Raw genomic sequence first — 16,890 nt, 5'->3', positions numbered from 1 at the left:
AAGACATTCAATTGACCATTCGGCCACCTCATTAAATCCTACTGCAATATTGCAGTTTTGTGTGAACAATGCAGTGCAGTCAAAAGTGACTTGTAGATAAGTTAATTATGAGTAATTGTTTGGCACAGACCTGGTAGCATTTTTTTCAAATGATGTGTTTAGATTTGCCATCATTTGTTTCCTACTTTCCATCTTTTTTCCATTCTCTCTTCCTTTCTTTCTTTGTCAGCCACTGCCATTTAGTCTTGCATGCATTATGTTTGTCATATCTTAGTTCTGAAGAACCATACATTTTGAGTCATAGCTCAGAGTGCAACTTGCCAGAATAGTGTGCTCTAAATGTTAATGGGGTTGAGAAAGCAGGCCTGTTTATTCAATTGTCTGGGTCCTCCGCTCATGATAATCCCTGCTGGTATTTGAGTCTGCTTCTCAGGTGATTTGCTGCGTACGTGCGACGTTAGAAGAAGATACACAGCGCCCTGTAAGTAGCTGGTGATTGTATGCAATCCTTATACACCTCTGGGACTCTGCTGCTGCCATAGGTAATCATTCTGAATGCAATGGGATTTGAGATACATAACTTTTGCTTTTTCCCCCCTAAAAAGAGTATTTACAAAAATGCAAGAATCACAAAATTCCACATTTTATTTGTTCATTTAATGATGATTTAATGATGATGATTTAATGATGATCTTGTGCATATGTTTTATCTTCGCACATTAAGATATTTAGACTAAAATGTATCATTCTCAGGAAAAAAAAAAAAAAAAGTATAGTATAACTGTGTAAGCATATGTAGTCACCTCCTCAGTCGTCCCTACAGTCCTGCACAGGGTACAATGTGACTATATGACATCTTTGGTCATAATGTCTCTATAGTGAATGAGTCCTTTTATGCATAACAGTTTTGACAAAGTTGAGGTCGGATGCCTCCGCCGCCCAGTCAAGTTGCAGTTTACATACATCCGTCACTTCATCATTTTATCCTATCAGACATTTATGTGAAATTGTCATAATTAGAATATGAATTAATTATGGCCAAAACATGCTTTGTGAGATCACAGTGACCTTGACATTTGTCCACGAATTTTTAATCAGTTCATCCTTGAGTTTAAGTGGATGTTTGTGCAGAATTTGGAAAATAATTCATCTAGCTCCAGAAATACTGTGTTCATGAGAAGGGGACATAATATGGACGGACCGATGGAAAACTCAAAAATGCCTCTGGCCATGGCTATCGCCGGAACAGAGGCATAATAAACATGTCCACAAGAAATCTAAAAGTTTAGCTTTTTGACATATTAATATTTTAATTATTATATAGTGAAAGTCTAAACATGATTGAAGATGTTTCATAGCCATCATGTCATTGATTAGGTCCACTGATATGCAGGAAATATTCTAACAGACACATCCAAATGTCAGGAATAGCCATTGTTTATAACACAATGATACTTCACTTCTCATTTCTCACCAAGAGTGGATTCATTTTCCTTGTTTTATAAACTTAACTGCAACATCAGTGCTTATTTAACAGCTTTGTGATCCCTGAACTCCCTATAGGTGACAGGAGAGATGAACAAAACAGACCCGTGAAACACAAAGGAAACACTCACCAAAACAATTTACACTCTCCAGTTAGATTTGTTTTTTTAAATCCTTTTCTTGTCATCAGCGTAAATGTGTTTCCTGTTTTGTGTTCAGCATAAACAACACCTAAATAATTAATATCTATCCCAAAACATTCTGAGAAAAATTAAAGATGCAGGTGGCAAACAATGACTGAAGTACTGTTGGTAAAAAATAAAATGATCAATAGCAAAACTGACTAAGCTTGCGTAAATATTAAATTAAAGAACAAGATGTAAAAAAAAAGTGAATGAAAATCACAAACACAGTTGTCCACACTGTCCAATAAACAGTGATGTAGACTTGTACTGGTCTGATGAGCATTCCAAATAGCAGTAAATTCCTCAGCGCATGCTATATTGACCGAAGAGACAAAAAATCGATTGTTCTTCATGCATCCAGCGATGTAGTTGGATGAAAACTACATACTATTTCAGCGTGTATTTATGCACTCTATGTCATTCAAAACCTGAACTACCTTGTTCTTTTCACTTGTATTGCAAACAAGCTACGTTTCCAACGGCGAAAATGGCATCCCAAATTATGTGTGCAGAGGATGTTATGGACGAGGATAGATTTTACAGTCTGTGTCTGACTTGGATATTCAGCCATGTCTATCCAAGCCAGAGCAAACAGCCAAAGTAATGCAGTGGAGAGAGGCAGAGGCTGCAAGCTGTACAAGAGAATATGGCCGCGAGGGACCCCAAGCGTCTGAAGCTCGGATGCAAAGGATCCTGATACACACTGCCGACACGGAGCCGTGAGCAGGAGAAGTCAGCTTTCTCTGTCAATATAGCACGCTCTGAGAGATGTGTTGCTTCAACTGAGTGCATCCACCATCAACACTGATTGGACATACAGTACACGTAAAGAGCAAATTTACCCTACAAGATTCTTGTGATACTGAAATATCTACAAAGTACTCGTCAACCACAGCCTCACAGGGGGTTGTATATACAGCCGCTGGTCTCACTGCCAGGGCGTCAAATACTGATGTTTCGGCAGTCTGACACAGACACATCAGGCTTTCAACTAGATGCAATGTAAACCCACCCAGGTCGCGAGTAGCGAGTAGACGCTCAGAGAGACAGACGGCGAGAAAGTCCGCTAAGCGAGGGAGGGGAGCCTGGCTATGTTTCACGTACAGAGGAACCATAGAATGCACCGATTCAAAACCAGATAACAATAAAAACAACAGAGCATAGCTGACCTCTTGCAGTGCTCGAGGAGGAAGTTTTCTCTCAGATGGACCTCCCACCGTACCGACACGAACCAGCACATGATTCCTCTCCACTGACAGGTTGTCTACGATGAACTCCCTGAGAAGGTTTAACAGAAAGGAAAGGATTAGACAAAGTTGGGAGTGTAAGAGGTGGTGCAAAACAAACAGCAGTACACAAGGAAAATGACTATGGACTCCTAATGTAATAAACGCACTGACATCAGTGTGCTGAAGGATTTCTGCAACATATGATACTAATGAGAGCCTGTCGTAGGATAAAATACACGGAAGTCTAATTTTGTAAGTACTTAATGATATTTTTGGTAGACAAAGTCATGCTAATTAATATGTCATCCAGTTCACGAAAACTTCCCCAGTGTATTTAAGCTCACATAACTTTCTTTGGAAAGTCTTCTTTAAGCCTTTGTGCACAGTTTGAAGTGTCTGGGTGACTGTATCATTACTGCAAGACACGTTAGGAAAGAAGAAAGTGGGTTTCAGTGTTAGAATTTTAGATAGGACCATAGAATATTCTGATTATAAAGGCACTTTAGGGTTGAAGGGTGTCAGCCTGGGTGCAAAGTTCTTATAGCTGAAGCAATTGGAACTTGAATTTGATAATAAAGGAGACTATTTCTTGCACAGTTCTCTTTCCAATGGCCTGTTTGCCACCAAATGTAATTTGCATGCATTTATTTGTGAATAAAAACAGTCATAGTCCAGATTGCTCTCACAAAGTATGTTTGTTTATACTCTGAATTGCTCATATTAAAAGGGTCAGAGCAGAAAGAACATTGGGGGAAATGATTGAAGAAAAAAGTAGGGTAAATCAAAAAGTCAGATGCCAAAAAGTAAAGTGTGAAAAACATTGAACTGGAGTGAAAAGAGGAAGAGAAGATGATGTCTGTGATGATAATGGGAGCATGAGGGGAAGAGAGGGCACGGGATGGAGATGGGAAATAAATTAAAATGTCATCATTCTCCAAAAATTGAGCGAGGCATTTCAGGGCCATTTCCATTCATAACCAGTAGCTACAGCTCTGCCAGCCAATACGGAGAGAGAGGGGCTCTTGATCAACCACTTTCAGAAATGGCCTTTTTCCCTTTCTTTACGATTAATTTCATTTCATTTGTGACGAGGCAAACAAACAAACAATTTCACAGCCTGAGCAATAATTACATTTGAAAGTGCTCCATCCCATCAGGATGAAGCACAGAGGAGTAAAAAGCTGGACGAGAGAGAGAGAAAGAGAGAGAGAGAGAGAGAGAGAGAGAGAATGACTGAGTTCAAGTTGAGGGTGCTAAATTTGGAAACTGCTGAAATGTCTAAATGTCTGAAATAACTTCCTTCGGGATGTTTTGAGTAAACTAAACTTTCTAGGCAAGTATTATGGGCAATGTCCATACACAGGAAGCATATTAAAGGAATAGATTTGGAAATACGCTCATTCATTTCCTCGTTCTAGTTCAATGAGAATGTCAATATCTAGCTAATGGCTGTGTGCGAAGAACAGAGCTGAAATAAAGATGAAGTTAGCCTAGCTTAGTATAAAGACAGGAGGTAGGAGGAAACAGTTAGTCTAGTTTAGTATTAAGACTAGAGGTAGGAGGAAACAGTTAGCCTATCTTAGTATAAAGACTGGAGGTAGGAGGAAACAGTTAGCCTAGCTTAGTATAAAGACTGGAGGAAACAGTTAGCCTAGCTTAGTATAAAGACTGGAGGTAGGAGGAAACAGTTAGCCTATCTTAGTATAAAGACTGGAGGTAGGAGGAAACAGTTAGCCTATCTTAGTATAAAGACTGGAGGAAACAGTTAGCCTAGCTTAGTATAAAGACTGGAGGTAGGAGGAAACAGTTAGCCTAGCTTAGTATAAAGACTGGAGGTAGGAGGAAACAGTTAGCCTAGCTTAGTATAAAGACTGGAGGAAACAGTTAGCCTAGCTTAAAGACTGGAGGCAGGAGGAAACAGTTAGTCTAGCTTAGTATAAAGACTAGAGGTAGGAGGAAACAGTTAGCCTATCTTAGTATAAAGACTGGAGGTTGAGGAAACAGCTAGCCTAGCTTAGTATAAAGACTGGAGGTAGGAGGAAACAGTAAACCTAGCTTAGTATAAAGACTGGAGGTAGGAGGAAACAGCTAGCCTAGCTTAGTATAAAGACTGTAGGAAACAGCTAGCCTAGCTTAGTATAAAGACTGTAGGAAACAGCTAGCCTAGCTTAGTATGGAGGTAGGAGGCAACAGCTAGCCTACCTCTGTTGAATGTTCAAAGATATACCAACACCAACACCTCTAAAGGGTGCAGTGACTGTGGAACACAAGTCTTGTTGTCTAAGTGTGGATGCCAGGTTTGATGGTGTGTGCCTATAAAGACCTACAAATATGTTACTTGGTAAGCTTCTGAAGTGCTGGTTGGAGTCTTTCGGGTTTTATGTTAAGCTAAGCTAACTGGCTGAAGCTCATTTTTTAGGCAAATATTTTTCATCAATTCATCACACTTTGGGAAGAAAAGCAAATTATTTCCTAAAATGTTGGAAGTATTTCTTTACATGAGCCTGTGTTTATTGTAATCAGGCATTAGTTTGTCTCGTTATACTTTCTGACTTCAGCTACATGCAGATGTATGTGAATAACCACTAATGATACAAATAATTACATCATTACTACAACATCTGCATGTATTATTTTTTCATGTGTTTGTTGGTTCATACCCAGCATTGGTGTCCAGCTCGGTGACATTCTCCATCTGACTCTGCAGCAGCATGGAGCAGATGTTGTACTGGCTCTCCAGCAGCAGGAAGGAGTCCAGATTACAGCAGAGGACACTGAGGAGTCTACGGCAACAAACAAACAAGACATCAAATATAGTGCGAGAACTGGCATTTTGAGATACTGTAGCAGCACAGCAGCACATACTGCACAGCGGAGTAGAACCATGCAGACATAGACCCCATTTGGACTTTGGTTGTCTATTTCCCCTGGCATTGGATGTCTGCAAGTGCTGGATCAGTCATCACAATTTCTTTCGTCCCAGCTCACCATAGCCAATTGTAAACTTTGTTAAGTAGGAACCCCTGGGGAAAAGCTTCATGGTTCATTTTCAGTTTCTGGTAATGAGACCGGACTCAAGCAGGCCGGCAAGCTCAAGCAGCGTTTCGGGACACTGCAGTGTGTTTTATCTCTGGGTTTCATATGACCCCACACCTGCAGGAAGGAAACATCCTTTTAACTTCAGCGTTACTGCTGGTCACATTTTTGTTAGTTATAATTTGAATAATCACAAAAAGGGAAGGGAAGAAGAACTCATTTCCCAAGACCCAAATTTCACTGCCTCGCCACCTCCTCCCATCGGCACCAGAGTTCATCTTAATTTAGTCTGAATTAAGTGCTAATCAGAGGGATCCCATACGTGTCTCACCGGTGTGCAGCATTAATCAATTCTCATATTGTTTGCCTGCTCTGCCGTCTACCCCTATAATTCATTTGACAAAATGAAATGGTCTTTAAAATCAGTGTCCGGTTGCATAAAGTACTCCAAGTTTCAACCATTAATTTGTCCCTTAAGCTCAGAGGTTCATTTAGGAGCGTTTCATTAAGCCTCTTAGGTCCATTAAGTGTTTAGGCTAAGGGTTAAGGCTACAGCACACTTCAGTTACCATGGTTATGCTCCACCCACATCATCATCTTGTAACAATACTTTCAATTTGATTTTATTTATAGTTTCATATCACAACATAGTTATCTCATGACACTTGACACACCGAGAAGGACACGCTCATAATTTTCAGTCAATGAATGTTGAGAAAAACAGCCTTAACAGACTTTTAGGCAGAAATCTCGAGCAGAGCAGGCTCTTTGGTTCCATCAGTAACTGTATTACTGCATGGCTGCTTATCTGTAACGATGATTTCTGGTTCGTATGATTGATAAAGTATGATTTGTGTGCCACTTCCTGGTTTAGACATGCTTTTAAGAGGTGGAGAATTTCCGCCGCAGAATAGAGGAGCACTCTCACTCACAGTTTTTTGTAAATACAGGGGAATATATAATTAGGCATAGTTAGTGCTTATCCTTCCATCTTTTTGCGGGGAACTTCCGCTCATCTGGCAGGCAATCTGCGATTTTACCCAAGTGCGCCCTGTTTGTAATTACCGTTCCATGTGTTAACGCGCTTGTTGCGAAAGGATTGCGCCTCAAGTGGCCGCAAATGCGTTAGTAAATCTAGCCCTTAGCGTCCAGATAGTTTTCCCTGTACTTGCTCTTTAATCACCATGAATTCAGCCATTTCTTATGATCCACAAACTATTTCACTTTTAAAGAAGCTGCTATGGGTTCTTTAAACTGGCCTGAGGAAAACGGTTACTTGACATCAAAGGGTTTTCCTTGTACATCCTTATGGTGATTTTATGCAAATCCTTTTTTTCTTTCTTAGGCATCTTTAGATTTTAGGGGTACTGGGCACAGGTATCTATCTAAAATGTCTTTTCATAATGTCAATTACCAGACTTTAGGCTGTTCTCATTTATCTCATTATTCATGTTTTAATGAGGACAGATAAAATGTAGGGTGAATAATGTATGCGTTTGTACGTTTAGACCATGTTTTAATCTACCACAGAACTACAGAACTTTAGGTTTAAATAAATATTTTCACATTCTGGAAAATGCCTCATTTCCTTCCTTGCTGAAAAATAGATGAGAGAGATATCACTCTCATCTGATGAGAGTAAGTATGGAGCTAGATCATAACCATAACAACCGATTAGTCAGCTAATAGACTGAAGGAGACAACTGCTTTTGTTTGATCTGAATTAATAACCAATATCCCAGACCATTGTTTGCTTATATCTGCAGATAAACTTCTAGTGTGTGTTCATGCGTGTGTTCTTCCACTGACTTATATGAGCTGCATGCTTGGCATTAGTCCTTGTGAAACACATCCTTCCTTTCAAGCAGCTGCTTCATTTCCTGATGTGCTGGGCAGTTGCTTAGACTCCTGTTTGACTGACAGTTCTACTCAGTCACTCTGACAGCAGCACAGCAAGCGGCTGAGAGGCTGTCAGGCCTTCTGACCTCGCCCTGTTTCAAACGAAGAAATAGAGTCCTGCTTCCAGTTTGTCTCTTTGATAGGTTTCGATGTAGCTCTGTCCAACCAGAGGTCTTTTAAAATGTTTAACTGTCCTAAATAGCAATTCATTGGCAAAGCTTTTGGAAACAGCAATGGTAATTGTGTCACCTGGAGTGATCTAAATTTAATTAGTGTAATTAATTGTCATTTTTGATAATCTGCTGATTATGAAAGCTGATTGTTTTTTTCAATTGTTTATCTACATGTCCCAAACTACTAAGATACTGATAAATACTGTATTCACATTCTTTGGGGAGACAGTAGTGATACACTTTTGAAGGTTGCACACAAAAAAAGGTGTCAGTTTTATGACTGCTACCAAACTTTGCTCCCCTGGATGGTCCCAGGTACAGACAGCTCTCCTGCAGCCAACAGTAACATACTGTACCCTCTGACAGCCAGAATGGAGGTGCAACACTTTTCAGTAAAAGGGGCTGAAAACAAACAAATATCATTTAACTCACTGGCTACTTCAACAGACTCAGTTTTATGAAAAGGGATCACAGCAGCTTATGATGTCCAACTTGGCATTTGGTTTGTGTTTGCCTCTCACTAGTCAAGCATAATATGTGGCCGGCAAGGCATTATTGTAATGACAATTCGTGTTTTTTGATTGCTTTAATGATTTCAGACTTTTGTCATTTTGGAAATAAGATTTAAATGTGCTTTCTACACACACAGAGGTTAACAATCAACCAATCAAAAGCAAGAGTAATCTACTTCAGACTTAGAGATCATGCTGCATGATTGACTAGTCATGCCTGAGGTAAGATAAAAATGATCAAATGACAGCTGTGCTATTAGGGAGGCTTATATCATTGACACTCAGGAAGGCCTACTGCAATCAATCATAAAATCATTAAAAGGTACATTCATTAAAGAAAATCTGTATATTGTGGCCATAAGAAGGAATCAAACAGTGGTAAAATAAAGTTCTGCTTATATGATACAAATAGACACAAAATGGGTAACTGCACCATTCTTCACGAATGAGAACAATCGCTTTAATTAATGATCTGCACATAATCAGGTAGCAGAGTGAAAAGCCCACGGGCCGTGCATCTGCAAAGATCAATTAGAAGCTTTATTTGGGCCTGAACACTGCATGCACCTGCCAACAACACCATGAAATGTTACTACACTGTGGGGAGTTTGTTTAATCTGTCACTATTGAGCCTAAAACAAAGTAATCTCCTCTACTTTGTTGCGTATCTTAGGGTAGTTTCACATCTGAGTTGTTTTTCAACTTTTCATTTTCTTTTATTTATTCCAATTCAGGTTTAGTTTCTCTGGAGAGGCGATATGATTTTGAAATAAGTCTTCGACCTGCCATAAGGACTCGTCTTAGTTTTGTAACTTAATGTTCCCATCTGAGCCATGTTTGTCCTTTTTTGGTTCTCAGATCAGAGAACGTCTTGACCTTCCTGCGATACTAAAAAATGTCCCCCTCTCTAAAACTCCAGCTACTTTATAGATTGTAACAGCTTTTTTTTGTTAACATAAAGCTGTTATATGATATGTGTCTCCTTCCTAGTCTCATTGCTGGTATAGTTTTAAATTGCATGCTCATATTCATAATCTCTGTCGTGCTTTAGTTGCGATGTTGCTGCTGAACAAACTGGGTTAAAATGCGTGAAGCTCTGCATGATAATACACACACTTGATGTGTTCAGAGCCGTCAATTGCAGAAAGAGAAGAATGAAAGGCATCCAAACAATTCAGACGGGAGGGAAACAAGAGTGCTGGTTGCCGTGACAACAAAGAGGCTTTCAGCAACAAGGAAATGGGCTGAGGGATGAAGATCCAGAGGGGTGGATATAGAGGCTACTTTTTTTTTAAGAGGGATTGCATTTCAAGAATGCTTAGTGCACGTTTGGCTGACAGCGGTGCCGGTGATTAATGGATTAATGGATATATTGGAAAAATGCCATCAGCTATAAAGAAGTTAAGACAAGCTGCTGGAATGTTAGTCCAATGTTGGTTTCGAGCTGCTTGAGGTGAATTTTCACAAGAGCCAATTGTAGAATTGGTCCAACTGCAAAATTGCCATGGTTGGAACCAGCTCCTGAGGATGGCTGCTTCAAGGAGAGGGCAATACGCTGTTTGCCAACCATCAACAAATACTATGAAAAAACTAAAATAAATAATAAACCAATCCTACCTAGAAATGTCTGTTTCCAAAGTCTGATATATTTTCCTCCGTGCCATAGAGCTCCATTATTGTCAAATAAAAACACATGAATGAGGTGCACTGTGGCACCGTGTGACATGTTCAGTCGTTACAGTGAACCTGACAGCGTGGTTTATGTTGTGTCGATTCCAGATACACGGACATGCTGCTATAAATCCTCACTGTGTGTTAAATGTGTATGAATCGGCATCTGAAAAATGTACCCAACAAAAGCACCTTTACTCCCGATTGAATCATGTTTGCTACAGAACCCAGCTGTTTTATGGAAATACAGAGCCTTCGTGAAATAACTTTTAAAGATTTCAGTAGGGACCAAAGGTCTTTGAACTCAGTGCCACAGACAACTCTGTGAAAGTTGAAGTATTGAGAGACTTCTCTTCAATAGGAAAACTAAAGAATAATCTCAGACTTTTCCTTTCAACAACCACAACCATACAAACAGAATATAATCAACTTTCATTACCCAACTGATTGGCAGGGAACAAAGCTTCCGTACTTTCAAATACGCCAATGAGCATATTTCCACAATGAAATGATCTTTCTAAACACGTCAGTGTCGTCTATTATTCAGTGTGTGACATTGGTGATGGATCGACTCCTGTGCTGATTGAGGCCGAGTCCCCTCACCCCCGCAGTCTACTGCAGTCATATAATCACACAAGCTTGCAGCGTGAGTAGCTGTCTGCGTTGTGGCCTCAGATGATCTAAAGGTTTACACAGAGCCAAAGCAAAAGTTCATCCACAATCAGATTCATATACAAGTTTTAAACCTCATCAAAACGATTCATATTGAACTCAGAACAATTGTTTTGTTTCCATCTGTGGAGGTTGTGTTATGTAATTATCAATGATATAAAAGCAAATAAGTATCTTAATCAGACAGGTTTTGGTTGCCAGGATGTCTGTGTAATAAAGTTTTTTTATTCTAATCACTGTCATGTCTCAGTGGAAAACAGAAATATGGATACAAAATCTGTGGTACCAAGCAAGAGTATCTGCAGGTTTCAGGGTCAAAATTAGTAACGTTTAAGTGCTGTAACTCTGTTCAATACAAATGACCCATTGTCAAACACACAAACAGAAAAAAATGACACAATGGAGATACTTCACAAGCAGGTGCTCCTGGTGCAGCGCTAGGCTGCTTTATTATTACTATATTGATAAAAACAAGAAGTGTGAATGGTTGTTTGTCTCTACATGTTGGCCCTGTGATAGACTGGCGTCCTGTCCAGGGTGTACCCTGCCTTCGCCCAATGACAGCTGGGATCGGCTCCAGCCCCCCCGTGACCCTGAATACTGGATAAGCGGTAGAAAATGGATGGATGGATGGATAAAAACAAGACCAATGCATAACATGTATTAATATTACCCTTTGGTAGACGAGTGTGGGGTGAATGTTTACGTTTTAATGAAACTTTTTAATTTTTCGTACTAACAAAGCACAGAAATAAATCATTTATAATTGAACACTGATTAAATGTCTTCAGCTAAACTTTTTACTGATCTTTACGCTGCAGGGGGCGCTGTCTTCCACTAAATACAAACTGGGCCAACACAAAACTACAAAAGTTTAACCCACAGGCAATTAAATACGGATTTACATCCCAGAAAGAAATGACACTGCTGCTATATCAACATCCAATACAAGAAAACATTTTGTTCACTTCCAAATTCACAAATTTGCTTTTCTCCCAATTTATAGAGAAGGCCGATTGTGAACTGGGTTGCCATGGTTTGTCATTTTAAAAAGATGGTCCCCCAGAAAACAAGTTTGGGAAACACTGCTCTACAATGACTGCAACAGGCCTCTCCAGCCAGCTGTCGTCAGACTACGTCATATACCCCCAACAGCCTGAGTCAGCATTTATTCACAATCTGTATATTTGTCACTCTGTGAGATAATATGTTTTTAGGGCCTTTAACAATCACTCTTTTTGAGTGATGGGGTCCAGTCTCAGTTAGACAGCTTTGATCTCACATGCCTCTGCACGCCTGTCAGGATTTAGCAATACTTATATCACGAACCCTTTCATCCATATCTGATGAAACTGCACCCATACAGCCCTAATAAAGCAGATAAGCTGAGTTTTAGAGCGTAGCTGTTAGTAAATATTACCTAAGCGGTTCTCTCCTAACTTTATCTGTGATTGTTGCTTGTTATTTAGTCATCAATATTTCAATATGATGAAAAACTTCATCATATTGAAGCGGATACAACCGATTTTGCAATAAGGGTCATTCCGTGCCAACTCAGCCAACCATGTACATGACACCTCTCAGATTTGGCTGAAAAGCGGTGAAAATATGCCTTATGTTACCAAACAAAGGAATCTGAAGTTTCAGGTCAATATCTCAAATGGTTTGCCCGTGGCGTCCATTTGAATTTCAAGTGCCACACCCCTTTTTGACACATTGGAATTTCGCATTTCATTTGTTGGCATTTTTGGAGGCCCATAACTTCTGTTCTAATAGTGATAGAAGGCTGAAAATTGCTCTGTTAGTTCATTGTAATGTGTACTTCACAATTCTACAGGCAGAATCAACATTCCTTACTGTTTGGGTGAGAGGTGGGTCACCAAAGTCCAATTATTTTTCACTTTTTGGGTGCTCCTAGCAGCACGATGAATGATCATATTTATTCTAAACAGGATTATTTGTTGTATTTGGGACCTTTGCTCTTGCCAAAATGAATTTGACCACCATTTTGGACTTTTTTTCCCAGAAGTCTGGAATGTAGATCAGTGAGAATTTAGTCATGATAAAGCATGAAAATAGTGGAAATAACTTAGTATTATGCTCAGTGATGGCAAACAATTAAATATTTAGACTGCTGGCCATTATTTTCCTGAAAATCACAAATTAACCCCTTATCCCCGATGAAAGAGACCCGCCTGTGACAAGCGACTTGCAGCACGAGCAAGTCTGCAGGCCACTGATGCAAACCATATTCTGACACCAATGGAGATGTTTCAATGGGCAAAAGAAAACATTAAGAACATTACATTCTTCTTTGTTAGTGCAGAAAATATTAAAAAACACGAGGAAACGTACAAATTGGAGAGACGTTACGCCTCGGCCAAAACAATCAGTGGAACACGATCGCATCATTGCTTTATACCAATTTCCAAAGATAAGATACGGATGAAAAGAATATCACAGGATACAATATTCACAGATGTCGATGCAGGACAACAATCAGATTCAGAACACTTGGATACAGTGTCCCGGAGGGAGAACACCCTGACACATGGAATTCCCATTCAAAAAGGGGTGTGGCACTTGAAATTCAAATGGACGCCACGGGCAAACCGTTTGAGATATTGACCTGAAACTTCAGATTCCCTCGTTTGGTAACATAAGGCATATTTTCACCGCTTTTCAGCAAAATCTGAGAGGTGTCATGTACATGATACCCCGATTTTGGCTGTTTTCACATGGAATGACCCATAATGTAATCACTCTCATATCAACATGTTTGGCTGCAGAAGGCAGTGGTTTTCAGCAAAAAAAACGTAATGTGTAAGTAAATATGTCAATGCTGTGACAACTCAGATTCCCCCAAGTGGCCAAAAAAAGTAGTGAATGTAGGTTTAAGATTTAAACCAAGTTTCAAAACCAGACCATCAGACAGGTCACTCCACTCTATATTACTGATGCATTTTTTTGTTACATCTAAAGTGTAAATTAATTGCATTTATGTGCCAAAGCACTTTCCAATGAGCCTGTCATTCACCTAGACACACACACTTAAACTTTATTTTAATAGTAACAGACATGAAATTTGACCTCTGCATTTAATCCGCCCCAAGCATTTAGGAGCAGTGTGCTGCTGTAAAGCGCCTGGGGAGAAACTTGGGGTTCGGTGTGTCGCTCAAGGGCACTTCAACACGCAGACAGGAAGAGGCGAGACACTGGCATAAATATACCTTCGTTGTGGACATACTATACTACATACTTTATAGGCATAGGCTCCCAACATAATTATAACCTTTGGAACCATTTCTATCTTGGCCCATTTTTGCTCTCTCCTGTTTGCTCCCAATATTTCTTTTGACGCATTGTTTATTAATAAGTGCAATGTCCTTGTGTGAAGTGCTTTGCTGATGAAACTCCCTCCCCTGGGATCAATGAAGCATTATCCCTATACCATGCTGCCATATCTCTTCAGGTCGTGGATAATTAGAAAATCGAATGAAAACCAGCAGAAGTTCATTGTGAATGATGTTAAGTGCGCGGGGTTTGGCGTTCAAATGTAGGATCTCACAATAATATTTAAATATGGTGAAGTGATTTTGAACACAATCAACATCTTGGCAAAAACATAAGCGTGAAAATACATGTCATTCCCTTCTTATCACTGCACCATTTCCTAAGCTGACCGAACAATGAAACAGAAATGTTCCTGTGTGGAAGCTTCAGACTTTGCGGTGTTCAAGTTTTTAAGTCAATTATACCAATACCTCAAAATGAATGGTACGCCTCGGCTGTATTATGCTACTTTTAGCACATTTAGCAACCCATGCGGAGTGTAAATTTGTCAGTGGATTCATCAATCTGGGTGTCAAATGAATAGAGCATCTTGTTCCTTTCACTTGGCTTTTGGATGTTAATTGCAGCGGGATGACTGACAGGCACAGACATGCGTGTGAGTCAGCAAGGCTCCAAACAAGTCAAAGCTATTGTGATTCAGAATGCAACCAGAGCATTGCACACACAACGACATGCACCTGTGTATGTTAGAACATTCTCACCACCTCTTGCACAGATTGCTTTATATCTCCATCAAACACATTTTAGTCATTTGTAGCACATTAACCTTAACAATAAAGCATTGGTTTTAAGCCAACGGTACCCTTTAAGCTAGAATGCAATTTTTCTCACAGAGAAATCCTTTTCAGTTATCATTTTTACAGAGAATCTTTTTTTTATTACAGTATAAACTTTAACTCATATGTGAACCGGGCCACTAATTTGAACCTCAACGCAAAACAGAAGATAGCTCTTCATTTTAGATTAATTTATTAACCCCTTTAACCACCATTCTCACTTGTTATGATGTCTGTTTTTCATAAATAAAGAAACACACAGACACACAGACGCACAGACACACACACACACACACACACACACACACACACACACACACACACACACACACACACACACACTCTCTTATCCAAAGAAATGCTTTCATCAGCCTTTCAAAGCTGGTTAATCAAAGAATAAAGAACCATGTCAGTCTGCTTTTGCCAGAGGCTGAAGTGTGCATGCAGTCACCAGGTGCTAATGCAATACCATGCGCCTCCCCACTGGTGTTAAGTAATATGAAAAAGAAAAAAGAAAAAACATTCTCACCTCAGGCCAAATGTGTGAGACTGCTCATAGTGGAAAAGGGAATGAATCTTTGCATCAGAATTCACAGCAATCACCCTGTCAATCAGATCCTGTGGAGTAAAAGAAGAGGCTGTGAAAAAAAGCAGTTATGGGGCAAAAAAGACAACTGTGGATGTTTATGATGTGTAAGGTGAAAGATGTACATCAACCCCCGTGCATTGGGGGATTTAGGAGGAGGCCTTTGCGAGGTAAAACAAATGTGTGGGTGGTGGTTGAAAGACAAGTAAAAGTGCAAATATGCCCTCAAATGGCTGAAAGAGGTAATGCACAAAGTCTGGACTACACCGTGTGAAAAAGACTCACAGGAATGGAGGATGGCATCTCTCTCAGGGTGTATTCACTCTTGTTGGCCAGAGGCTTCCGGCCCAAGAGCACCCACACTGATTGGGAAGAGGAGAGCAGGTTGACCAAGGACAGGAAGGACTGGAGAGACAAAAAGTGAGACAGAGAGAAAGACAATGAGCAGTTTAGGGGGAAAAAGAGAAAAACTTACCTCAGAACTCACAACTGGGAATATTTATAATGCAGTTGAAACTGTTTTGAGTGATCAAGCATGTAATAATGGGCTATTTTCATCATGATTGGATCTACTTTCAGCGTAATCTGTACCTCTTTTTTCAGTGTTACACTGTTTATTCTATTAGAAACAACTAATCACGGGATTGGTTTTGAAAACTAGCTTGCTCATTAGGCTATAAATGCAATGGTATTGGTCAAATGATATGCATCACTATAAAAACTAAACCTTTAAATAAAATAAAATAGTGGATACACAGAAATACTAGAGAGATACGGTGATAAAAGGAAATGCAATGGCTGAATTAGCCAGTTGATGCTAATATCCAGAAGTTCATGATGAAAATCTTAACAAAAAGAAAAACAAATTAAACATTAAAAAACATTTGTTATGGGAATGTAAAGAAGCTGAGTGGATGTGAGCAGTTAAAATCTGAAATGATATCTGAATATGTGAACAGAAGAATAACAGAAGTAAAATAGTCCTCCTGCTCCCATCACTAGATCAAGGTGAACAGGGAAAACTCATGGCAATCAAAGAGAAATAATGAAGTAAGCATGCAACACGCACACACACACACATACAAGTCAGGATTTTAAATTCTATGAAGCAATTTCAAAGCAACAACAAAGGCTCTGACAACTGGAATTATTGTAAAAATATATAAAAGCCTGTTTATCTGAGGTCCGTTCTTTCATCTGCTCCTGCCTATTTGATGTTTGAAGGGTACATTAGAGAGTTCAACATGTATTATCATCTGCCTGCTTGTGTTTTAATGTAATCCAACTCACAAAAAGGTGAAAATGAAACCCA

At 39.5% G+C, this 16,890-nt stretch overlaps 1 protein-coding gene across 2 annotated transcripts in view; it reads right to left on the bottom strand.

Annotated features, from left to right (window-relative positions):
- Positions 1–16,890, bottom strand: part of tbc1d32 (TBC1 domain family, member 32) — a 63,902-nt gene that overhangs the window by 27,029 nt on the left and 19,983 nt on the right. For both annotated transcript variants that reach the window (XM_084030340.1, XM_084030341.1), the window contains exons 22-25: positions 15,864–15,983; positions 15,522–15,610; positions 5,560–5,682; positions 2,840–2,948 (exon numbers count right to left, since the gene is read on the bottom strand). In XM_084030340.1, coding sequence (XP_083886466.1) covers positions 2,840–2,948; positions 5,560–5,682; positions 15,522–15,610; positions 15,864–15,983 — 441 coding nt within the window. The remainder of the gene's footprint in view (positions 1–2,839; positions 2,949–5,559; positions 5,683–15,521; positions 15,611–15,863; positions 15,984–16,890) is intronic.

This window comes from Eutrigla gurnardus (assembly GCF_963514095.1).
Source record: "Eutrigla gurnardus genome assembly, chromosome: 16".
Taxonomy (NCBI): domain Eukaryota; kingdom Metazoa; phylum Chordata; class Actinopteri; order Perciformes; family Triglidae; genus Eutrigla; species Eutrigla gurnardus.
This window is presented reverse-complemented; position numbering and strand designations above follow the sequence as displayed.